Source organism: Rhinolophus sinicus, linkage group LG07 (assembly GCF_036562045.2).
Source record: "Rhinolophus sinicus isolate RSC01 linkage group LG07, ASM3656204v1, whole genome shotgun sequence".
NCBI lineage: Eukaryota > Metazoa > Chordata > Mammalia > Chiroptera > Rhinolophidae > Rhinolophus > Rhinolophus sinicus.
The window spans coordinates 12,068,778-12,095,024 of NC_133757.1; the positions used below are offsets into that span (position 1 = coordinate 12,068,778).

Sequence of the window (26,247 nt, forward strand, 5' to 3'; positions counted from 1 at the left end):
AGTCTTAGGAGCAAATCTCTGGGAACACCACCCTTCACTTCCCCAATCTCCTTCCACATGAGAAGAGGTCTGTCTGATTCTACTGTGGGTGCTGAGCAGGCCCCAAAGGAACAGAGATTGAGGAATCTGTAGGACCCAGAGCTTAGGAAATCAACCCCCGAGTGCCTCTTCCTTCTGTGTCGCCCAGTACTTTGAGGCATTTGTACTTGCAGTGCCCTCTTGGAATGGGCCATTCCATAGAAGAACTGGAGCTTTCTTTTGGACAGAATTGCCTAGCTGGTTGAGCTGGCTGTTCTGATTATGCCATCACTGCCCTCGTCACTTGGCCTCCTTGCCTGACCGTCCCACTGTTATGTAAAACTAGTATATTAGTTTTCTATTGTATTATAGCACTTTACCCCAAACTTAGTGGCTTTCCCAATGGAAGTTTACTGTCTGACAGTTCTGGAGGTCAGAAGTCCAGCATGGGTCTTACTCAGCTAACATCGGGAGTCAACAGTGCTGTGGCCTGTCTGGAAACTCTAAGGGAGAAGCCACTTCCTTGCTTTTTCCAATTTCTGTAGGCCACCTGCGTTTCTTGGCTCCTGGCTCCCTTTCTCCATCTTCAAAGTCATCAAAATAGCATCACTCTGACCCTTTTTCCTGTTCAAACTTCTCTCCAGGGAAAAGTTCTTTGCTTTTAGAGATTCATGTGAGTCAAATTGGCCCACCCAGAAAATTCAGGAAAATCTCCCCTTCTCAGGACTCTTTAAGTTAATCATATCTGCAAAGTCCCTTTTGCTGTGTAAGGTCACATAGGCACAGGTCCCAGGGATTAGAAGATGGACATCTCTGGGGGGCCATTATTGAGGCTACTATTGCCAGGGACGGAGCAGGCGTCATGCCATGGGTCATCCTTTGAAGCCATCCTGGCTTCTCAGGAGTCTCTGGCTGGGAGATGAGTGAGGCACCTTTAAATCTCTTCATCAGAGGCCTCCAGACTTTCGGTGGCCTGCAATACCATTTCCATCATAATTCCGTTAACTTTCCAAATCACACCACCCAGGGCTCCCTAAGCCAGCCAAATGCTTACTGACTACCAGGCCTGGGAGATAATGGGAGTGGTGGGAGGAGAGTGGAAAATGATTACCTAGGCCCAGGAACAGTCCATCTAGAAATAGCCATGTGACAGTTTCTTTGGAAACTCTAAGTCAGGTACATTTTGTAACAACTGCTATAATTTGAAGATGTATCAAGCCATAGACTAGCCCCAGAGATGAGCTTTGTTCTTGACAGCATGCTTGGCCCCAAACGCAGGCCCTTTAAAACAAGCTGATAGGCACTTACTGAGGAAGATCCTAGAGGGCAGAGATTGCGCTACATTCATCTTTGAATATGCCCAGCATTGAGCACCATGCTGGCCTGCCCTCAGTGCTAAAACAAGCTGCTACAGAGTATGTTCTCCCATTTATAAGCACATAGAAGAAACGGGTCAAGTGTGACAGGACACAGAATTAAGCACCATGTTTCCCACTTCTCCCCAGTGCAGACCCAGAAGCGATGAAGGATCCAGACGTATTTTGTCTCTGCTTTCGTAATGCACAAAATGGAGGCAGTTAAGTCAATGAAACTGTCTTCTCTTTCAGGTTACTGGAGATTCTGAACAAAAGTAGGTGCAGAAATTTGAGAGTATGTCAGTTGAGGAGGCAGGAGTCTAGTATATATATATATATAGATATATATATATATATATATATATATATATATATATATATATATATATATATATATATAAAATCACCCTAACCTTCCATTGCCACAGCACACAACAGGGAGTAATGCTGTGGGATGAAACAATGACAGTATAGCTCAGTGTTTATTAAGGGCGTTAGCTTTGTAATCGGAATTGTGTTTGTGCCGCTTACCAGCGTTGTAAGCTGGCCATGTTATTTCACGTCCAAACCTGCTTTCTTAACTGCATGCGGAGAGTGAAAGGCTCAGTTGATGTAGTTCTTGGGCATTGGTTGGGTAAAGAAAAAGCAACCAGATCTGTTGGTAGGGGTCTTGGCCCTGCCGCTCTCTGATAGCATCTTTATCTTCAGAGTCTGCTGCATCTGAGGTCCGTTTCTGTTTCCTCTCTTGGGGCACAGACGTTTCTCTGGATAGTTTGCTTCAGCAGAGCCAAAGTTTAGAGCTTGGCCCTGTTCTTATTGCCCTGGACATGTGGATCAAAGAGGAAGCCGGTGAAGGAGAAGCAGCAATTTCCTTAAATAAGTCAGGGTTCCCAAGTGAAGAGCGAAGGGGGAGACCCTTGCAGATGGCATGCAGAGCCCCTTCTAGATAAAACCCCTTTGAGGGGAAGTTTTCTTTTTGTGAACAGTGGTCTATCATCTCGGTTTGATCTTTAATCATTTTTCAAAAGACAACCCTTTTGATCATGATTTTTAAAGAGTTCAGAGGAAGGTTTCTGGGCCTGCCTTATTTGGGAAACATTTGTGCTTTGTGAAGGATGGGGCATGCCAATATTTAAAGGGCCATGCAGAGAGCATCTTCAACTCTAGTCCAAGGGACCAATTGGCAGAGGGCAGCAAACAAGGAACCTTTTGTGCTTCCATAATTGCCAAGCAGCAGGCATTTTATAACTGCTGAGTGGACTTCAAAGTTAATTACCATTTAGAAGTCTGCATAACATAATCCCCCCAAACACCGGGACTCAGGAAAGTTTTGATGATTTATTTATATTTAAAAATCTGAAGCAGTACTACCCAATAGAAATAGCATGTGAGCTACACAGGAAACTTAAATTTTCCAGTACCACATTCATTCGAAACATTAAAAAGCACAGGTGACGTTGATTCTAATAACGTTTAATTTCACTTAATTTATCCAAAACATTTAAGCATATAATATAAACAATTATTAATGAGATAGTTTGCTTTTTTCCCTGACCACATCTTTGAAATCCATTGTCTATTTCATACTTAGAACACATCTCAGTTCAGACCGACCATGTTCAAGAGTTCAGCAGCCATCCATAGCCACCGCGTTTCACCAAAAATAAGATTGGGTCTTATACAGTATTTCCCCGAAAATAAGACTGGTCTTATATTAATTTTTGCATTAGGGTGTATTTTCAGGGGATGTCTTATTTTTTCATGTACAACAATCTATATTTATTCAAATGCAGTCATGTCATGTTCTTCTGGGACATCGTCATAATGTACTAAATGTGTCTGTCTGGCTGACGATCTTAACTGGGGCTTATTTTCGGGGTAGGTCTTATTTTTGGGGAAACACGGTAGGTGTGGATGGACACACTCGGCAGTGATGATGCTGTATTTCATCTGCACTTGGTTTTCTCAGTGCCCAGTGTGGTGCCAGCACCTGAGCATGGTTCTTTAGATGTGTTCATAGCATGAAGAGTGGGATACAGTTATGAGAGATTGGCTTGCTCAGCTGTGGCCCAGACAGGTGCAGAGGTTGACAGTGTTAGTCATTAGAAGTGTAGTCACAACCCAGGATTCTTTTTTATTTTTCTTCAAACAGCTTTACTGATACTAATTCATATATCCTACAGTTCACCCATTTAAAGTGTACAGTTTAGGGGTTTTTAGAATATTCACAGAGCCGTACATCCATCAGACAATCAATTTTAGGACATTTTCATTATCCCAAGAGGAAACCCGGCACCCCTCAGCTGTCATCACCTCTCCATCCCCTCATCCCCTCATCCCCTCATCCTCTCATCCTCGCCAGCCCTAGGCAACTATTAATCTATTTTTGGTCTCTGGATTTGCCTATTTTGGACATTTCATGAAAGTGGAACAATACACTATGTGGTCCCTTGTGACTAGCTTCATTCACTTGGCGTAGTGTTTTGAAGGTTCATCCATATTGTCGTATGTATTAGTACTTAATTTCTTTTTATTGCCGAATAAGATCCCATTGTGTGGATAGACCACATTTTATTTATGCATTCATCAGGCGATGGATATTGGGGTGTTTCCACTTTTGGGCTATTATGGATAATGCTGCTGTGAACATTTGTGCACAAGTTTTTGTGTGGATGTGTGTTTTCCTTTCTTTGGGGTATTTGCCTAGGAGTGGAACTGCTGGATCATATGGTAACTGTATTTAACCATTCGAGGACCTGCCAGACTGTTTTCCAAAGCGGCTGCACCATTTTACAGTCCCATCAACAGTGTATGAAAGTTCCAATTTCTCCAGATCTTGACCAGCACTCGTTATTACCTTGTTTCCCCGAAAATAAGACCTACCCAGACAATCAGCTCTAATGCGTCTTTTGGAGCAAAAGTTAATATAAGACCTGGTATTATGTTATATTATATTATATTATATTATATTATATTATGTTATATTATATTATATTATATTATATTATATTATATTATACCCGGTTTTATACTCTAGTAAAATAAGACTGGGTCTTATATCATATAAAACCTGCTCTTATAATAAAATAAGACCGGGTCTTATATTAATTTTTCTCCAAAAGATGCATTAGAGCTGATTGTCCAGCTGGGTCTTATTTTCGGGGAAACACGGTAACTATCATTTTAATGATCACCATCCTAATGGGCGTGAAGGGCTATTTCATTGTGATTTTGATGTGCGTTGCCCTGATGACTAATGATGCTGAGCATCTTTCCACATCCTTGTTGGCTGTTTGTCTTCTTTGGAGAAATGTCTATCATATTCTTTGCCCATTTTATAATTGGGTTATATGTCTTTTTATTTTTGAGTTGTGATAGTTCTTGATACAGTCCAGGTACGAGTGCTTTATCAGGTATATGATTTACAATTATTTTACATAATTCCGTGGGTTGTCTTTTCACTTTCTTGATGATGCCCTTTGAAGCACAAAAGATTTTATTTTGATTATATCCAATGCATCTATTTTTTCTTTCATTGCTTGTGCTTTTGATGTCATATTTAAGAAACCATTGCCTAATCCAAAATCACAAATATTTATACCTTGTTTTCTTTTAAGAGTTTTATAGTTTCAGCTCTTTGATCCATTTTGAATTAATTTTGTATATGGTATGAGATAAGGGTCCAATTTAATTCGTTTGCTGGTGGATATTATCCCAGCACGACTAGTTGAAAATATTATTTTTCCCAATTGAATTGCATTATCAAAGTTTAATTGACCACAAATGTGAGGGTTTATTTCAAAACTCTCAATCCTATTTCATTGATCTATACGTCTATACCTCACAATTCACTGTTTTGATTACTGTAGCTTTGTAGTAATTTTTGAAACCAGAAAGTGTGAGTCCTCTAACTTTCTTCTTTTTCAAGATTAATTTGGCTATTCAGTACTTCTTGTGATTCCATATGAATTTTAGAAACAGCTTGCTAATTTCTGCAAAGAGAGCTGGAATTTTGATAGGATATGTGTTGAATATGTTTGAGGAATATTTCCATTTTGACAATATTAAGTCTTCTGATCCATGAATAGGACTCTGTTCCCAATTTAATTCCTTTTCTATTCTTCCACAGAGAGACATCATTGTACTATGTGAAACTTTGCAAAGAAATCTGATCTCTGTCATTTACCTGATAATTCAGAGTATAGTAGGTTGTTAGATCTAGAGGAAAAATGGGCAGAGTAGTTAAATCACCTTTGATGAGCTAGAAGAATCAGATGTGCAGGAAACTTATTCAGGAATACGTACCTAAAATGCACAAACTCAAAAACCCTAGTGATGTATTACATGTAGAGTATTTATTATAATTTGTATCTTTGGCTAGCTACTATATATTATTAACACCCAATTCCATGAGCTCATTTTCCCAACATTTTATTATGAAAATTGTAAGCATAAGAAAAATTGAAAGGACTGTACAGTAAACACCCAAATACCCACCGACTGGATTCTACAGTTAATAGTTTACTATGTTTGATTTACTACCTCTCTCTCTCTCTCCTTCTTCCTCTCCCTTCTAGTCACCTATACCTCTATTAAGTTATGTTATTTTTAATTACTTTCAAAGTAAGTTACAGGCATTTGTACACTTCATTACTAAACAATTCAAACACTTCAGCATTAATTAGAATTCAATATTTGTTGATATATTTTACTATGGTGAAATGTGAAAATCTTAAGTGTACTATTTGTGGGTTTTGACAAATACATATACTGTATAAGCTAAACCTCTATCAAAGTATAGAATATTGCGACCACCCCACAGAGTTCTCTTCTTTCCCATTTTAGTAAGTTCCAACCCCTTCTTCCCAGGTCCCCAGAGGCAACTAATTGTCTATTTTTTTCACCATAAATCAATTTGCCTGTTCTAGAACTTCAGATTAATAAAAATACATAGTGTGTCCTTTTTTGTATAAAGTCTGTGTTCATTCAGCATAATATTAATGAGATTTATTTATATTGTATATATAACTATATCTGTTCTTCTATATTATTGAGTAGTATTCTTTTGTATAAATAGACTTAAGTTTGTTTATTCTCCTCTTGATGGCCACCTGGGCAACTTCTAACTCTTATGAACATTTGTTTACAAGTCATTTTTGTGGCTATGTGTTTTCATTTCTCTCGAGTGAATACCTCGGAGCAAAACTGCTAAATCATGGTGTAGGTCCATATTTAGTTTTACAAGAAATTTCTAGACCTTTTCTCAAAGTCATGCCATTTTACACTACCACTAACAATGAATGAGCGTTTCAGTTGCTATTTATCCTCACCAGCATTTAGTGTTGTGCGTCTTTTTTATTTTAGCCCTTCTGATGAGTGTATAGTGATATATTATTGTGGTTTTAATTTACGTTTCCTTTATGATTCATGATGTTGGACACTTTTTATGTGCTTATTGGTCATTTGTATATCTTTGTGAAGTGTCTGTTTATATATATATATATATATGTTGTACATGAAAAAAGTTGGGTTGTCTTTTTATTAGTGAGTTGAAGGAGTTCTTTACATGTTCTGGATATTTGTTAGATGTAGGTTTTGTGAGTATTTGTGCCCCCAAATAGCTTATTGATTCATTTTCCTAATGGCGTTTTTTATTGAGCACAGATTTTTAATGTTGGTAATTTTTTTCCTTTTATTCCTATTGCTTTCAGTTTACTGTCTAAGACATGATTCCCAAGTCACAAGTATATTTTCTTACATTTTTTTAAACATTATGGTTTTACCATTTATTTATAGGTCTGTGACCTAAAAATTAATTCATTCTATGTATGGTGCGAGGTAGGAATCTAAGTTTGTTTTTCTCTGTATGGGTGTTCCAGTAGTATTTGTTGAAGAGACTTGCCTTTCCCCATTGGATTGCATTGGTTCCTTTGTCAAAATCAAATTATTGTAAAATTGCATGTCTGTTTCTGGCCTCTATTCTGCTCCATTGATCTGCTTCTCTGTCAGTGACACCAACTTGATTACTGTAGCTTTATTGTGTCTTGAAGTCGAGTAGTCAGTCCTACAACTTTGCTCTTCTTTTTCAAGATAGGTTTGGCTAGTCTAGGTTCTTATATACTTTATTGTTTTAGAATTGGCTTGTCACAATATTGAGTCATCTAGTATGTGAATATGGCATATATCTCCAACTATTTAGGTCCTCTTCAATTTCCCACGAGCCCATTTAATTTTTTTCTAACTCACTTGTCCTGTTGTTCCACTGTCTCTCATTTCTACCTTTTGAGTCTTACAGTGCAGGGACAGTCGGATTGCCTGTGGGAGCTTTGGCAAATTAACTTACTGGTAAAATGAGGCTGAGAACGATATTTACTTCATAGAGTTTGGGGAGCATTATATGAAATATTTAAGTAAAGCCCTTACCATGAGGGCTCAATAAGTGTTGGCTTTGTTTAAGACTATCCTTCATGATCCAGCTCAGATTGTACCTGGTCCATGAAAACTGCTCAGAGCCTAATCATTGAAATTTTTCTCTTCTTCACAACTGTTTTCCTCTCCATGTAGAATTTAGCACTTTTTCCCTGAGTGTGTTTGACTCTCTTTTTTATTATGAGCTCTTTGACTGTAGGGTCTGGGTTTTAGCTTCCTTTGGGCCCACTAATTGCTCATTATAGTATATCAGCTCCAATGGGCACTAACAAAGTATCAGAAAATTTAATTTTATTTCTTCAGAGTGTGAGCACATCCACTATCTTATTCTTTCCTTGAAGAAGTAAAAGGCAGGCTTTAAATTCCATTACAGATGATAAAATGAAGGTGCCCCAGGAGAGACTAAGCCATGAGCTATATATAGCCAGTTAGGGCAGAGGTAGAACTAGAACCCAGTTCTCTGGACTTGAAGAATAATAGCCATGATGCTTAAAAAGAAAATACATGTATGTAGATCATGCTTAAAATATCTTAAGCTCTGTAAGATACTGGAATCCTTTTTTTTTTTTTTTTCAGGGCAAGCCAGCGGCACAAATCTGTCATGAAAATGACATTTACATTTCATGACTGTGTTGAGCCACTGAATAATATCATACAGGTTTAAAAGAATCTTAAACTGCAGAATGAATTTCCCCTTCTGTTTCTGAAAAGGTTCTCGGTAGGGTATGATCTGTGGTAACCAGATTTACTGCTAGCTAGCTCTTCTTCGCAAGGATAAAGATTTACAGCTGCAGAGGTTGTCTGTAAGGTGTCCTCAGCTCTGTCAGTGCTCTGCCTCTTTGAAATACCTGGCTTCATTGTTGAAGGGCCCAGCCCCATGTGTGGTCCTGTCATGCACAGCCATAGCATGAGCTGGTGGAGACAGTGGAGCAGTTTTAGCTACTGAGCTTGTGAGTGGGTGACTTTAAAAAATGTATTGCCTTCCCGAAGAAAGACCCATGCTCTGAAAGATTCATAAGAAGGTCTATAGTTCACATTTAATTACTTGCTCTCAACGACTTCCCAAAAAATACCAGCACTTCTTACGTGATATAGAGTGTAGAGGTAATATTTGTAGGGCTTATTGTTTGTTCCTGTGATAAATATCGATCCGATTTCCAAAGGAACAGGTATGATTATGAGAGAATGACCAGCAGACTCTGGGATATTTCTCTAGGATCCTCTGATTTTTCAGTTTTAGATTCCGCGCAAGTACATTTTACTTATCACAAGTGTAGTTCCCAGGGTGTCACAGATATTGTTGATCTTAATGATATCCTGAAACGTGTTTCTCACAAGTCTCTGTCCAAATTACCTGTTTTCCATTAAGTGCCTTCTGGGTGTCAGGCACTGTGTTAAGTCTTTTCGAGCTTGACCTCTTTAATCCTCTTAATAGCCCCTGGAACTCCCAGCGTGTCAGATGGAGACGCTGACTGAGTCGTAGGGCATCTGACTTGCCCAGTGGCAGAGCCAGGATGACAACTCAAGCGCTCTGACTCCAGGAACACGTGTCTGTCCCCTGCACTACAGCGCCTCTTACCCTGGCTCTTTCCCTCCTACCACCTCTCACACCCTCCTTTTCATGAATCCTAGTTGGGTGACAGCTGAACCAGGGACAACACCACAGTTTTTGTAGCTTAGTCATGTGTCCTTGTATGGTTGTCCATTTCCTTCCCCTCTTCTTGGAATTCTCACCTTTTCCTCTTGCCCTACATCCTCTCTCCATGTCCTTACCTGAGCTGTTGCCATAAACCTACTGAGATAGTTGCATTTTTTAACAAAAGGTAATTTATAAAGTTTTAAAAAAGTAAAGACACAGCTAGCTGGTTTCTGCAGTTGGACCCCAAATCTGCAGATAATAAAGGTACAGAAAAAGTGTGGTCGGAGTGCTAAAAATACGGTGATTACGATATTTAAAATATTATGGATATGGCTCAAGTGGTGAGCTCTCTGGGGTGTTTTGTTTTGGAAGGAATGAGGCATTTTTCTTGTTCATCCTCCCACACCTCTATCAACTGGGCCCTCACGGAGAGACAGCGTGGTCTAGTCGTTAAGAGCTTGGGCTCCAAAGCCAGACTGCTCGGATTAAAAACCAGATCACTTGCTTCCCTGGAACTTCTGGCAACTTTAGTTACCCTCTCTGGGCCTGTGTTTCCTTATCTGTAAAATGGGGATAATAATGATAGCTACCTTTTAGGGGAATTGAGAGGATTAAGGCAATTTACATGAAATATAATACTTAAAATTGTGCCCGATATATGGAAAGCTCTGAAAATGTATTAGTTATTATTAATATTAAAATATGCCTACTATACTCTAATATTCTACCCTGGACTTTGGGGCTACAGGGGACAACACATCCCTGGCATCATGGTGCTTGTAGCTTAGTTGGAGAGAAAGAGAGAGCGAAAATTATAAGTGGACATTACTGCACCATAAAGATGTGCAGGTTATTGGGAGTTTGTAGCAGAGGCCCTAGTAAAGGGTCCTGGTCACATCGTTATAGAACTTGAGAACCAGACAGTACTGTAGAGACTATCTAGTGAATCCCCCTTTGAAACCCAGAGTGCTTAAACGATATGCCCTTGTTTATTCAAGGGATTTGTGGAGAGCCTGGCCAGAACCTGTACCTCCTGAAACTGGGGTCAGGCCAGAGCGGATCACGTGACCAAACCTCCTCCTTGAATGCCAAACTTGGCCAATTTGCCGAAATGTATTTGCTCCCAGATCATTCTAATCAGCAATGCTTGATGTTGGGGGCAGCTTTTCCGAACTCAGACTTTAATTGTCTCTGGCTCCTGGAAGCTCTCCTGATAGTAATTTGTGCCAAGCCTTCAGAATAATGATGATGACCATTGTCTTATGTTTACTTTCAAGTTGTCCATCCTGGTAATGATCACCTGGCAAACAGAGAGATTTATTCTGCTGGACATTTGTAAATACCTAGTTTGAATTTAGCAGACTGGGTAATCAATCCTATTGAAACCTGGATCTCACAGACCTGCCCGAGAAACATGAATGAAATGCAACTAATCGGTTGACTTGAAAATGAAGATGAAAGAGCATCTTTTAGGAGGTGTATGTTGGGTGGGGAGGGGTAAATAGAAATTGATTCAAGAAGGCCCTGTAACCTTAAAGGTTTCAGCTGGTTTATAATTTATCTGTAATGGGAAAAATACTTTACTGCCGAGATACTATCTTGGGATAAATCTGAAATCACCAGCCGTATTGTGGATGTGTTTGTGGTTGTATGTGAATTACAGGGAATGACATTCTTTTCTGTGAATGTAATTTAGTGTGGATAAGATGACAAATAAGCTATATGCAATAAGAGCCCATTTGATATAATGTGTGTGATTTTAAACTTGAAACCATCATGTTTTAGAACTGGAGGGGACCTTAGAGATCACCTAGTACAAATCAGTTTTCAGATGGAGGAACTAAATCCCTGAGAAGATGAGTGCCTTCACCTACAGTGCCAACAAGAATCCAGATATTTAGACTCTTGGGTTTGGAGACTTTGTAGAGCATAGGGCTTAATAGCCATAGAATCACTGTCAGTATTTTACCATTAGTGGTTTTATGTCATTGCTAATCAAAGCTATAACTGATTTCTTCTGGAAGATGGACCAACTCTGCAGCCCTTTGCATATGTAGATGCTAAAAATACTTTCTGTGACTCCTAATTAATACTCAATTACATTAAGTTTAGGGAAATTAGAATAAAATTATTTGTCAACCTCTTCTTTTGTTTAAGTTCGTAATGGGGCTCCTTGTGATTTCTCAGTTTAAAAGAATTCAGAGAAAGTCATGTATGCTGTTCTTTTCAAAGAAAAACACTAAGATTGAGTTAATATAGTTCATATCAGAGAGGTTTTAATAATGCAGTCTAAAGTATTTGTACATGAATTCATTAAGCCCAAATTAGTCTTATTATAATTACTCAAAAAGGAATTCAATTGAAGAGGAAACATTTTAAATGGATATAAAATACAGTTATCTGGGAAGCCATACTGTTCTACTTTATCAGCTCCATAAAGTACTAGCAGATTTGAACATAACTTTCACAGTGTACAGAATGCAATCATAAAAAGTGTTATTCCTAAATCTACTTTTTTATGTTTTTTTCAGTAGTTAAGAGTGTTAGCCCTCTGTGCTACGAATGAGATATACTAGGGATGGAATGTCATAAAAATGTTAGGGACTTATTAGCTCATGGCCCTTGCACCGCCTTCCCACATCAGTGTAGGCTGATGGGCTATAAGCAGATGGCCTAAGATAGATGTTGGTGGCACGTTACTTAGAAAATGTAGCAGGATGATACTTCAGGGCTTTAAAAAGTTTTTTTCTGACAAATGAAAGACATTTACTGAATGCCGTGTGCCTTCAGAGATATGGCAATGACAGGCAAAGTATTGGTCTTCATTTCTAACACGATGAAAGGTGGAGGCCAGAAGCCAGGAAAATGATAGAACTTTTCCCGGCCTGCATCCAAAACAAGAGAAGTAAAAGGAGAGAGAGAGATATAAGGCCTCCCCGCATTAAAAAATGGGTTTGTTTTTGGCATCGAGGGCTGGAACTGGAGTCCTTCACCGAGCCTCCCAGGGCTCTGTTCAGTTTGCACTGCCTGAGTATCGCTGCGGGAAGCAGGAGGGGCATGGAGGTTGGCTGTCTGAGTTGTCTGGCTATGGAGACACAGGAAACTAATCACAGCCCCCGTGTGTGGTGCCATGGAGGCCACGTAGGGACTCTGGAGGAACCCTTGACTCTGGCTGTGCTCCAGGAGAGCGCAGACCTACACCCGGACAGGAAGGGGCTCCATTTAAGTGGTTTGTTGTGTTCAAACTTTAATTTATTTAATGAAGTAGCAGAACTCTTTTCTCAGACAAATTCTTCATAGAACTGTATGAAATAGGGGTTTTTAATTCAGCTGCCCCCATGCAGTCCCTACCTCTTTTGAACCTTAGGCTTCCAGGCAGCATGACTTGAAACACTGATCAAAGCACAGGGCAGGCTGGGGGAGCTCCTTACATGGTGGCCGTGAGAAATAATGACAGGTCCAGAGGAGACAGGCAACGTCAGAAGAGTGAGTGGTGCCGAAAATAAAGGCTGGGCCCTGGGTTTCTGGAACTTCTAATCACAATCTCTTAGATCATTGATGTTTGAAGGCAGGATGTCATTGGGCCTCTGATCTCAAAGACGAAAAATAATTCATTCGTAAGGTACTATTTGAGAGCTGCCTTCGAGTTTCTTAATGGCACATAGATAGCTACATGGTAACAAGAAGAAATGGAAACGATCCTTTTATTTTAATGGATTTACTCTTATGATACATTTACAGCCCTATAGAAAGTCACAAAGGTTTTTCAAATAGTGGGCAATCAATACATGTTTGTTGACTAATAATGCTACAATTCGAGGGAGTCTTTGTGAGGAGTAGTTACTCTACACTCTTACATGCATTGCCTCATTTAATCTCCATCACCATTTATGAGGTAACACTAAAGGTAGCTATTATTATCTGCATGTTGCTGATGAGAAAAGCAAGTCTTGGGATGGTCAGTCATTTGTCCAAGATCACACAGCCGGACATGGGACAAGCTCTGACTTTAGGACCTGAGCTCTCGGCTATCCTGGTCTACTGCTTATTAGTAGAATAACATTAACTTTCATTTATTGACCATGCACCATAAACCAGCCACCGGGGACTAAATGAGGGCTTTACATGTATGATCTTGGTTGTCCTCATGAATTCTGAAAGCTAAGTTATATTATCTCCATTCAATAAATGAAAAAACTGAGACTCAGAGGGGTTAAATAGCTAATCCAAGATGGCTAGGATGGTGGACTGGCAAGGATCTGAGCCCAGTGTTGTTTGACTCCAACGTCCACGTGGTCTGTATGGATTAAATCATCTGCCTTGATCCTCAGGGTATCCCTATGGTAGGGAAAAAGCTTAGCTCTACCACCCCCGTTTTATAGGGAAGAACATAGGCTGCAAGAGGTTTCACCCCCAGCTTTCTACCTCATGAGTAGTTGGGACCCAATCTTAGGTCGGCCGTGGAATCCGATGGCCACAATCATGTAGTGACATGGCACCAGATCGTACTGGGCAGAGAGGGGTTAACCCTGCCCTCCTTGGGAAGCCCACCTGCCATTTTTGGACCTAGGCTTTGTCAGTTCGAAGCAGAACTACTCTGGAGCGGTGCGTTTAACAAGCGAGGAGGCCCCACTTTTCAACATAGAAAAGGAAGAATGCACTTCATTCACAGAGATTGGCAGCACACAAAATCACAGACTGAATGCTAGTTACTCACTGTATCTATGTATAGAGTTTGCTGGGTTTTGAAATTTGGCAAGGAGGCAGCCTCGCCCAGCTTCAAATTGACTTTGGTTAATGATGACCATGGCCCTATTCAAGGAAGCAGTGTTCATTCCAGCTGTTCCCTACATCTCTCCCTTTACCACTGGTTAGTTGGGTCACAGCAAAATTTACAGTCCTTTACTGTAAAAGCACTTGTACTTGAAAGAGAATTTTCTTTCGATAGCTCAAACCACAGGAGGACTCACAAGACAGCTGTCTCCCCAGGTGAGACTTTTTAAATGGGAGTTAAGTGCATGCATTTTCAAGAAACTAAACTCTCCTCATATATAATTTAACCTAGAAAAGAAAGCAAAATTGAGAGAGCCGTATGATTACATTGTTTGAGAACTAGTAGCTTTATTTCCCCCAGTCTTATGGAAGTCATGCACGCTTTCACTGGTTGGCATATCCTGAATGCTGTGGGGTGGGGGCTAAGTGTGATACTGTAATAACAGTGAGTGCATCTCTAACCATAGTTATGGACTGTGGATTGAAATAGTAAATTATTCTTAGCAGACTGAACGGGCAATAAGACTGCCATCCAGTTCTGCTCATAAAACAAAGCAATAGATAAATAAAGGAGAGCCAACTCACTTAACCTGCGTGACTCTGTGCACTGCTAATTATTAACCCCGGGCACAAGAGAGGGCTTCACCCAGAGTGTAGTTAAATCATTTTTAATAGAGGTAAACACTGGCCATGTGGATGAGCAGCACTCAGGAAAGTTTTTAATTAGCAACGTTTAGGAATCGCCCGGCCTAATTGCCACAAGTTATTAATAATAATAAATAATCGAGTCTTTTTATGGCCCCTGTCTCTGGAGGACTCAGTGCATTAAAGATCTTTGGGGTGTGAATCTCTCAATAGCTTTGGGGGAGGAGAGCAAGTATTCCTCACTGAAGAAACTGGACATTGAGTCGTATCTGAGTTCCTTCTTTCTTATTTTCTTCTTCCCACATCTGAGCCACCGACTTATACATGGCCTTTCATCTATCTATAGGACCAGAATGGCTCCAGGGGGTGGGGGTGGGGCCGGAGAACAGGCTTTCTTTGTTACCATGAAGGACTGGGGTTTGAGGCTGTCTCCCTTCGGAAGTGAGTAAGAGCAGAGCTTTGTCTGAAAGAGTTCATTTCCTCCTGAGTGTCCCTGGAGTCCTTCGGGCTCAATCTGACTGTGGTGGGTGGGCACTGGAAGCTCCCAACTCTGCGCTTGTGTGACTTCCAGTTCCTGGGAGAGCAGAAAAGATGGCGGGAGTCTAATTCACAGAGTGATTCTCCTCAGCAGCTGATGGGAAAATGTGTCAATTATCTGACTTAACCTTCCCAACACCAGTGTTGTGGATATTAAAAAATATCTGCAGGTCATCAACAAGGAAATGCAAGCCCAGGGAGTATAGGGACCTGTCCCTACGGTTTGGGAGATAGGGGTGGTGGATATGAACACCAGCACAGAAGATGGTAAGGGTATTTCTGTGGCTAATATCGTCTGAGGTCCACAGTTTGCGGGCAGGGATAAAATGTAGCCAAACAGCACAGAATTTACCTTCTTCTCACTTTCTGTTCTTCTGGCTGTGAGTCATTTGAACCTGAGCCTGGATGGCTGTTTCAGTCCGGAAAAGTGAAGTTTTAAAGAAGGTACCCAAGTCACTATTATACAGAGAAAAGGGCTAAGTAATTCTCAGAACAGAGCGATTTATGCCACAGACTACAGAAGACATAAATTTAGAGTGTAAATTACAAGATAACTCATGAGCAAAATTACTGCAATATTTATACTAGTGTTTATTAAAATTTTCATTTGAGTATAAAGGTGCAAAATGTAAATGAAGCTGAAAAGGGGTCCTTTTAAAAATCTAAAACAGCTTATGCGAAAATCAAGAGTATCTTTTGGAATAGAAGATATGAATGCGTAGTACTCTATGAAAATTTGTCTGCTAAGGCATGAAATACACAGTGGAATTGGAAGGGATAAGGTTGCTGAATCCCTCCCTGAATTCCCCCCTCCCTGCCCACGGATACTTTCCAGTGATCTGTACTGAATTTTGAAGGAAGTGCTCCCTGTCAGAAGCCATGGAGAGGAGGTTGAGTATTCTGGACGGATGTCGAGATTGGATCCGTATTTGAAAGACTAATCTTATTTCAGTGATGTTTTCAAGGTTGGAAATTTTTGTCTGTATTCATTAGAGGAGAATGATAAATCTCTAATTTGTACTTTGCTAATAATAGGGATGAGCTTTTGTGCTTCATTAAGGTTAAATGAATCTCATGCAGTCCTGGCTCAGCCTTTAACGCCATGTATGACCTTGGGAAGGATCTCTTACATCGCTAGGACTCAGTTTCCCCATCTGTAAAATGAGGGGTTTAGGCCAGATGAGTGCTAAAGCCGACCAGCCCTTCTTCCTTCCCTCCTTTGTGGGAGCATACCATGCCAGCCAGTTAGGACCCATAAAAGTGATTAAGATACCTAGCTCTCATCCTCAGGAGCTCAGGGTCTACATAAATAACTAATTATAATAGGAGCTATAATTGCAACGTGCACAAATTACTCTAGGAGCACAGAGGCGGAAACAGTGACTTCCGTCTCCATGGGGATAGGCTCTGAGGTGCTTCACGGTGGCTGTGATACTTGAAGGCTGAGGATGAGGGCCTCTTCCAGGTGCGCAGGCTGGTGTGGGGGGGGGGCAGTTCAGACTCAATGTTCCAGGCAGCAAATGCAGGTGACAGTGGTATATTTAGAGAGCTGCGCACAGCCCTTCCCACAGTCTCTTGACAGTGTCAGGGCATGGGAGGTGAGTGACATTCCACACACTGCTCTGTCAGAATTTGTACTAACCGCTGAAGTTAGAGAATAACGTATAGCATGTATAAATTAGGGCAGAGTTAACGTTGTCCTGTAATGGTCCCAATATGGGCCGCTTCCATCCCAGTTGGCTTCCGTGAGTGTGAGAGAAAGGGTGGTGTTTTAGCCAGTTCCCTGGGAATTGCGAATTGAGTCTGTAACCTGTCTTATCTGTGCCACTGAAGTCAGTGGCCTGGGTGTGCCTTTGGGAGCATGTGTATTGCCTGTGGATAAGGCATTCCTCAAAGGGATCTCATGTGCCCCTTTGAAATGAAAACTGCTCTGCAGGTATTCTGTTCTTGCAGTCTGTTTCACTCACCAGGGGCACGTTTCATCTACATCATTCATGGCCCCTTGACTCTTTGTGACCTCGTGGGAACTGATGGCTTAGTTGATGAATGACAGCAGATCTGGATGTTGATGATATCGTTCTTATTTATAATTTGTAAGATGAAAACAAGTTGTGTTTTAAAACTCAGATTGTAATTGTAAGGCCTGTTCATTCTTATAAATTAGAATAATGTAGAAATGCTTATATTAAATTTAAAAACTATGATATAATCCCATGGTGGAATATAATACAGCAGTGAAAAATGAAATGACCTACCACATGCTACAGCATGGGCGACTGCCTTAATCACTATGGAGCAAAGAAGGCAGACAGGAAAAATTTATACTGTATCAGTCCATTTATACAAAGTTCAAAAATAGTCAAAACAAATGTAAGGTGTTAGAAGTCAATGCTAGTGGTTCCCCTTATGGGGGTGTGAGGGACTGATTGTTCATTTATGTGTTTTGCTAGATGTGTGGGTCCCAGAGCCAGATATAGGGCTGGACATGTAGTAGCCTCTCAAAGACGCGTTGAAACAACAACAACAACAACAACAAAATTTGACCTTTTAACTGACTTTGACCTAGGATTTAATATGAAGACGTGGTGTTATTAGTTGTGAGTTAGGATGTGGAGAATTTATACCAATGTTTTGTTATATGATTTAAACATGGAATTTTAGTATTTTCATAGACCCTTCCTCTGTTCATCCTCTTGTGTGACCTTGTTGTGATTTCTAAACTGGTCAGGCAGCTTAGTAGTGGGTAAGAAGATGGTTTATGGAATCCGACAGATTGGGGTTCACTCCTGAGCCCATTATTTACTGCTCTGTGGCTTTGGATGAGTTACTCCACCTTCCGTTTCTCCATCTATACAATGAGAATGATCACACAACCTACTTTTATAGGGTTGTTGTGTGAGTAACCACCACCAAATTTTCTGCATTTACTATGTCTTGCGCAGTGTTCTGAGCCTTTAAACCATAGGGCGTAATTTGTTTAATCGTTCCAATACTCCTGTCTGTGTGGTTTAGGGAATGTCAGCCACAGAGTGAAGAAGTATCAAGCCAGGATTTAAACGCAGACAGTTAGTTTCATCCCAGAGCCCGAGACCTTCACCACTGGCTCCGAGTTGAAGGGGCTATTGTGTGACGAGTGCGTCGCCAAGTCAGCGTACGTTAGCTAGGATGATCAGCATTGTGATTGTCAACATTTTTATTAATATTTTTTTCTCCTTTCTCTCTCCCCCACTCCTCCCTTGGTTTTCCTCCTTCCTGGCAGACGTTTTCCAGCAAGGTAAGTTCACTGCCTCCTCCCCGCTTTTCCATGGGCTGAGCTCTTTTGGGAACAAGTGTATATAGTCTGTGAGCAGAGGGTCGTGGGGCTTCTCATTGTCTGTGGACGTGTCATGGGGGGGGGGTGCTTTAGGAGGCACCGTGAGAACAATGGCCTGAGGTGCCCTGAAGTGCCATCCAGCCTCTGCTTCTCCTCTGGACCATTTTCAGGGGTAAGGTGGGAACTGGACAGTTGAGTCAGGGGCACGGGGGAGGGGTTCCTGGCTGCACTCTCGTCATGGGGCAGGGATGCCGTAGGACTTGTGAGACTGGCGAGGGGCAGGTGTCTCTGGAGGGGTGAGGCGGGAGGCCCTGTCCCTTAGGACTGCTGCCTCAGGACCAGCTACCGCTTGGTTAGGCCTCCATCTGCCAGCTCCACACGGGCATTTCTTTGCCAAACAAATGGTGTCCTGGAGGTTTGGGCAAGGCCATGGCTGGCTGGTCTCTTTGTGTCCTTCCTCACAACCCCTTCAGCTGAGCCTGTGACAGAGACAGGACCCGGCCAGGAGGTGCCTGTTTGCCAGCCCATGTCATGTGTGCCAGGGAGCTGGAGACTGAAAGCCTAACCTCGGACTTCGTGTTCTGGCTCGTGGTTTAGTCCCACTTAGGATGCACGGCCACCATGCTCTGGGAGACGCATGGGCATGAGCTTGTTGAACCTGCTAGACATACATTAAAGGGAAGCAGCCTCTTTCTCTCTCTCTCTTTTAATCACAGTCTGAAACTAGTGGGTGAAGTGGCAGCGAGTAACTGTTTGTATTCAAGCTGGGAAGTATGTTTGTAGCACAGTCTGCTTCAGTCTTTCTTAAATCCAAGTCTGGCTCAGGATAAGAGACTGGTGTAAAAATACATCCCTGCATTCCATAAATAGCTTCCAGATAATCGTAAAGGCTTGATATTTTCACAACTATTATTTCAGCCCCAACATGCAACGCGTGTTGTGGAGAATGTCTGCCTGTCCTCTCTGATAAAAGCGTTGTTGTGGCTATCAGTGAGGGGACTGTGGTCTTGTCTTTTAAGAGTCTGGAGTCATAGACCTACTTCTATAAATAATTCATAAATCCCAATGAGCTACAAGTAATAAGTTCCATTTGGCTAGAGACTAAGAGATGAGTGAAATTGAAAAGGTGCCACGAATGTTCACATACTAGAAGTGCTGCTGTCAGGGCTCCTGGTTGCCTTGCGTTTTCTTCCTCAACAAATTGGGGGTTCGGTGGGGTGCTCTGGGAGGAGAGCGTGTTTTATCCGTGAACTAGAATGCAAGCACTACCCGACACTGAATTGCTTTTCTCCTTTTTGAGAAACAGAACATTTGAGTTTGGAACATCTTTCTGGAGCACGGGGGGTGTCCTGGTTGTTGTCATCAGTATAAAAAAATGGCCTGTCAGACCGCCGATGTCACATTTGCCTCCTTTTTAAATCAGTCATGCCTTTTGACGGATGGCGTTTGCCTGTCAGTAACAGTGATATGCAGAGCAAAAGTTATAATCAGCTGCAAATCACTGGCGATCGAGACTTAATAGCATCTTCCAGAGACGGAAGCTGCTCGCTACCCATTGCCTTGTGTGACGGTGGGTGGCAGTTCCCTTGTAAGATATTCTTAGGATTTCAAATGGAGTGAACTGAACTAGCTTTTGTGAATTATTTACATGGCACTGGCCTTTTAGGACCATTTCGTATGGAGAGACATTCTTTGAAATGATGGCGAAGACCTTGCCAGCTGGTACCCCCTCCTTACCTTTGCTTCTGGCCATGCTGCCTGTGAAATTAATGCTCAGTAAAATGTGACAGTAAAAAGGTACCAGTAACAGTCGCATCGGACCAAGACAAAAGGTTCGGTGTCTTACAGGCAGAATCTATACAACAGGATTCCACAATAGCTTTTGTGCTTGAAACTATGTTCCAGAATTTCACTTGAAACCTGGGGGCTAAGCATTGTGCTAGAAATAAACAATCAGAAAAATATGGGGCTTCAGATGAACAGAAGCCACGGGGTCGTCTCTGAAGTCCATCCACACAGGGCAACTCTGAGTAGCTCTGGCCCTCTGACCACACCAGGGGCACCCAGGCCCTGCTGGCTTTGGCTTGTCCCAGGAGTTCTGGGACACTGGGGAAGATGCTGCTTTGCACATGTGTGCTCCTTGCGGGGAGTGAGTGAGGCCTGTTTGCCCAGAAGAGTCCCTGCATGTTTGGGCTGCTGTGCACCAAGGCAGGCAGGAGAGGGAAAGTGACAGGCTTGCAAGGTGACAACATCAGACATTCTCAGAGGAAACCCAAGTTATTTCCTCTGGATTACATTACCTTTTATTTCACTATAGATCAATCTTGTTATAGTAGGTGACAGCCCAGCAGCTACTGCTGGGCCTTTCTCGGCTGCATCCACGGTGTGTGCTCATGGGAGCATGTTTCTACCCTGCCTCTGTGCCATTTTATCGCTTTTTTTGGTTCTTTCATCTGTAAATGCCACTTGCTATGGCTGTTAGATCACAGGGCATGAGGACTGTCAAGGACCAGTGGGCCCACAGCTGGGGCCTTCCATATGCACGAGTTCCGGGACCACGGGGCCACGGTTCCTTAATTGGCCCCCATTCCCTGTTGTTCCCAGGGCTCTGAGCCATTGGCTGGCTCTCAGAAATTCCACAGTGCCATAAAATTGGTCTTCACAATATCAAATGCAATTGAAAATGCTCTAGGTGCACACGTGTCTAGAATCTCGAGGTTTAGAGCACTTTTATACAATCCTTTAATAATGAAGTCAGGAACACATACACACACACGCACACACACCCTCATCTGAAGTTACTGAAGCACCTTTTGAATACTCATCCGTTGGCTCAACCTTGCTTCTGAAATCGAACAGAAACGGAGCAAGTGGCCTGGAAATCAAGCGACGCCACTCAGCAGGGTGTTTGAAAACATAAATGGGCTCAGTATAAAGATGCCACCACTGAGTTAATTCTCTGCGCTGTGCACTTAAGTCCCTTACAGACTCTCAGCCGAAGAGGCATTGTCTTTCCTCCTCCTCTGTTCTCACCTGGAGCTGGGATCTTGTTGTTGGAGAGAATTTTCTCCCAGCTCAAGTCATTTTTGATCTCTCTCAAATGTAGTGCACTTGTTTATTTTGCAACTGGTAACGATGCGCCTGGCACATTCTGGGCCTTGAGGATAAGGGAATGGACAAATAGCAAAAGCCCTTGTTTTCATGGAACTGAACAGTCTAGCTAGGGGCACATTGGTGCCAAGCATGCAAATCAGTAAGTTCTGAGAGGGATACCTGCAGAGAAGACAGTGTCACAGGGAGGTGTGCTGGTGGCTAGGAGGGCCGCTTTCGATGGGGTGGTCAGAGGATGACAAGGAGCTGCTGTTGAAGGATGTGGGGGAGCAGCATGGGGACTTGCAAAGGAGAAACCCTTTAGGGAGAAACAGCTCCGTGCTCGAGGATCAGAAGGGAGCCGGTGTGGCTGGAGCTCCTGAGCAAAGGAGAGACTTGTGTGCGTTAAACAAGGAGAGGAGGACAGGACCGTTTTGGGATCGGAGGAAGGAAGTCAGTGGGGGATTGTAAGCAGAAGCGTTGCCTGGTCTTATTTACATTACAGATTGCCGAGCTGGTGCTGTGAAAATGCTCAGCAATAGAGGTTGAGAAGTTAAACCAGGACCAGGGCTGAATGCTGAGTGGGCTCCGGCAGGGCTGAGATGGGGCCCTGTCCATAGGCCCTAATGGCTCCTCTTAGTGGGTCTGTTTGGTCCTGGGCAGTGGAACGGGGCAACCCCACTCCCAGCAGCTCACCTCTGCTGACGGCCACACTTCCTGTGGGGGGTCTCATGCCTCCGACTCACGCCTCTTCTCCTTAAGGCTGGCAAGTCATGTTCATCAAGGGCCTCACTGAAATATTTCTATGTGTGTCTTTAGATTTTAAAAAGCCACTTTTCTCCAATACATACACACATTTGCATCCTATGTATTACATATTGGTATACGTGTATATTAATATGCTCAGGAGAGTTCAGTTTGGCTCCCAGCAGGGTTGCTCCCTTTGTGGGGAACTTAGATCAGTTGCTTCGCCCTGTAGCCTCAGTTTTCCCATCTGTAAAATGAGAGTTGGGGAGATCCCTGACCCAAATTGGCCTCCTGCTCGTGCTCTATCTTGAGACGTTTTAAGTGGATTTGAGTTAAGACATAGAAATAGCCTCTGCTACAGGTTTTAACTGTTTTCTAGAGAAACTGGGTGAAAGAGAGGTTTCCCTAGGGGCTGAGAATTAAGGTTAAAATAACTGTGTCAGAAGTGTAACCTACTCACGTGGCCATTTTGAAGCACCAGTTTGTTCCCACATGGATTAATAGTGGAATTCACAATGGATGGCACTGTTTTTACCCATTTGAAGAGAGCAATCAATCATAGTTTGGTTTCTGGCAGCCCAGCCAAGCCTGTTAATTGTTGGGGGTGGCTCGTGGTGACAGGGACCACTGCCATTCATAACGTGCTTGACTTAAGCTCTTCTGCATATTTCAAACTTATTGGCCAAACTGCTGGATGTTCGGTTTTCCCAACCACTTCCGAAAACCCATCTATTATAAAGCCCTGACCTTTTAGCCATGAATTATGGTCCCTCTGGTAATGTTATACATTATGAAATACTGTTTTCTTCATGAGTGTGGGATTGGCATCAATAAATTAAATCTGTTGTTACCATTTCCAGATAAAAATTCCAACTTGTCATATGATGTTAACTAGTAAACGAGAAAAATGCGTTCACATTTTCGGTGGTGGAAAGTGTTTGGTTCCCTGGTCACATTTCCTATATGCTAATATTTACTGTATATGTATATCATCCCCGTTTTGATCCAGAATCAGTAGAATATTCTGAGTCATGTAGGAAACACATCCATCTTTCCAGCACACACTGAACAACATTACCATTTAATTTTACCTAGATTCACTTTGCGTGTGTGTGTGATGTATGAGGAACACGATAACCACATTTAAATAATCACATTCTCTGAGATGCTTCATCACATTCCTTGTGGGCTGGCCGGGCAGCCTGTTCCTGGCCAGGTGACCTTGGGTTGGGTTTCTCGTTGTAGCAGATTTGCTGTGCTCGCTGCCATCACAGGGCATGAGGTTGGGGTGAGGTTTCAGAGCCTCTCCTCCCAGTAACTTGAGTTTTAAAATTGCCACGTCAGCAAAGGGGGAAACTTTTAGATTCTTTTTCTGAGCTGGTTGGTAATAAGAAGAGCAGTTTGTCGTCTTCAAATTTTATTTTATTGGGATGATGATGATGATGATGATGCCAATATTTTTATACCTCAGGTGCTTTACACACATTTCTCTTTGAATCTGCCCCCAGATTTTATGAAGTAGGTATTCTAACCAATAATCCCACTTTGCAGAGGAGAAAACTGAGGCACAGAGTAGAATCAACACAGTGATGGTTGTGTAACTGTGTTGAACAAAGAATTCCCATATAGCCCACACCCCATTTCCTCTATTATTCATCTTACATTAGTGTGGTACATTTGTTATAATCAATGACCCGACATTGATCCATTATTATTAGCTAAAGTCCGTAGCTTACTCAGATTCCTTTAGGTTTCACCTAATGTCCCTTTTCTTTTCTGGGATCCCATCCAGGATATCACATTACATTTAGTTGTCACGTCTCCTTAGGTTCCTTTTGGCTGTGACAGTTTTGAAGACCTCCCTTGTTTTTGAAGACCTTTACAGTTTTGAGGAGGACTGGTATTTTGAGGAATACATTGTAGGATGCCTCTCTCTTGAAAGTTGTCTGATGTTTTTCCGCATGATTAGACGAAGGTTATGGGTTTTGGGAAGATCACAGAGGTGAAGTGCCATTTGTGTCACATCATATCAAAGTCACCTATGAACATGACCTGTGGCTATTGATGTTGATCGTCGCCACTTGGCTGAAGTAGTGTTTGTCAGGTTTCTCCACTGCACATACTGTATTCCCTCCCTCCTTTGCACACTGTACTCTTTCCAGGAAATCCATGCAAAGCCCACTGTGGAGTGGGGACAGTATCTATATAAATTATTCTTCTATGTGGGAGGTTTGGCTCTTAGCCCTCATTTATTAATGTAGTCAATCATTTAATTAGTTCAACATGGTATCATGGATATTTATGTTAAACCTTGGGTAATAATACAATCTAGTTTTATTTATTTTTTTGCTTTGGCCACTCAAGCTGTTTTCCAGCTTTGCCCACTGGGAGCTTTTCAAGTTGGCTTTTTATGCCCATTTGTATATCTCTTTCATTCTTTTGGAGCACTTCTGTAGTACTTACTGATACTGTAAGATGCTACAGGGTCATCTGGTGTATTCCCACCTCTGTCCAAGATTCAGCCATTTCTCTAAGGAGTCCTGGTTCCTCTTATTAGAGAATGATGTTAGAAACCAAGATCTGGGTGCTGGATGTGCTTGTGCTACTGGAGTGTCATTTATTTTAAGTCCTCTCAGCTGACACAACAAATAAATATATGTATGTACATTAACCAGTGTGTATAGCACATACCCATAACTATTTCTATGTTTCATGAGGTGTGTCTATCATAAGCATGAGTTTTTACTGACGTCTCTACCTCTTATCCATTACCACATGGATCACCCTAGCTTCCTCCCCTTGCTTTCCTGTACATTCTCGCTCCCAAGATGAGATACCCGATTCAGGATTTTGAACCCAAGTGGTCTGGCGTCAGGTACTGCAATATGCTCACCTGACTTTTTGACAGCAATGTGCTATCTAGGGGCTTTTGTCTGTCGCTGGAGGGACAGTCACAGATCCTTGCCCTTCTCAAGGGCCAACATGACTGCCCAGGTTCAGAAGGGTGAGTTTCTTGGGCACCTGTCTTGGTCAGTTCAGGCTGCTATAACAAAATCCCATAAACTGTGGGGGCTCAAGCAACAAACATTTATTTCTCATGGTTCTGGGGGCTGGAAGTCCTAGATTAGGGTGCTGGCAGATTTGGTATCTGCTGAGAACCCGCTCCCAGGTTCATAGACAGCTTCCTTCTTGCTCTGTCCTCACAGGGCAAAAGAGGGAACAGGTCTTTGGGGTCCCTTTTGTAAGGACACTGATCCCGTTCATTAGGATTCTACTCTCATGACATAGACATGTCCCAAAGGGTCCACCTCCTAACGTCATCATCACTTTGGTGATTGGGATTTCAATGTATGAATTGGGGGGGGGGCACAAACATTCAGGCCATTATAGTGCCCCTCTCTGTCCATTACAGGGCCCCTCTCCTTACACACCAGACCCAGGCTTGCCGTGTGACTTCTTAGCCATTCCCAGCTCGCATGCTTCTAAGTGGGTTTGCTTTACCTACACCGGAAGATGACTGGTTAGTGCCTTGTTTCTGAGCTAAAACAATGCACTTTCTCCCATAGCCTGGGCAGGCCAGGGACAAAACAACTCATCTGTTCATGATATTCTAGCTGTTGAGTGCTTAACGTCCCCTGCACCTTCCTTAGATTGATTGTTGCTCACTGGGGTCCATGATAGACCCATTCTTTAAGTCACTG

At 42.2% G+C, this 26,247-nt stretch overlaps 1 protein-coding gene across 2 annotated transcripts in view; it reads left to right on the forward strand.

Annotated features, from left to right (window-relative positions):
* The window catches only part of GFRA1 (GDNF family receptor alpha 1), a 194,473-nt gene that overhangs the window by 38,603 nt on the left and 129,623 nt on the right, over window positions 1-26,247 (forward strand). The window contains exon 5 of one of the 2 annotated variants that reach the window (XM_019725238.2): window positions 18,656-18,670. The exons of the other annotated variant lie outside the window; for it this stretch is intronic. Coding sequence (XP_019580797.2) covers window positions 18,656-18,670 — 15 coding nt within the window. The remainder of the gene's footprint in view (window positions 1-18,655; window positions 18,671-26,247) is intronic. 2 annotated transcript variants of the gene reach the window in all.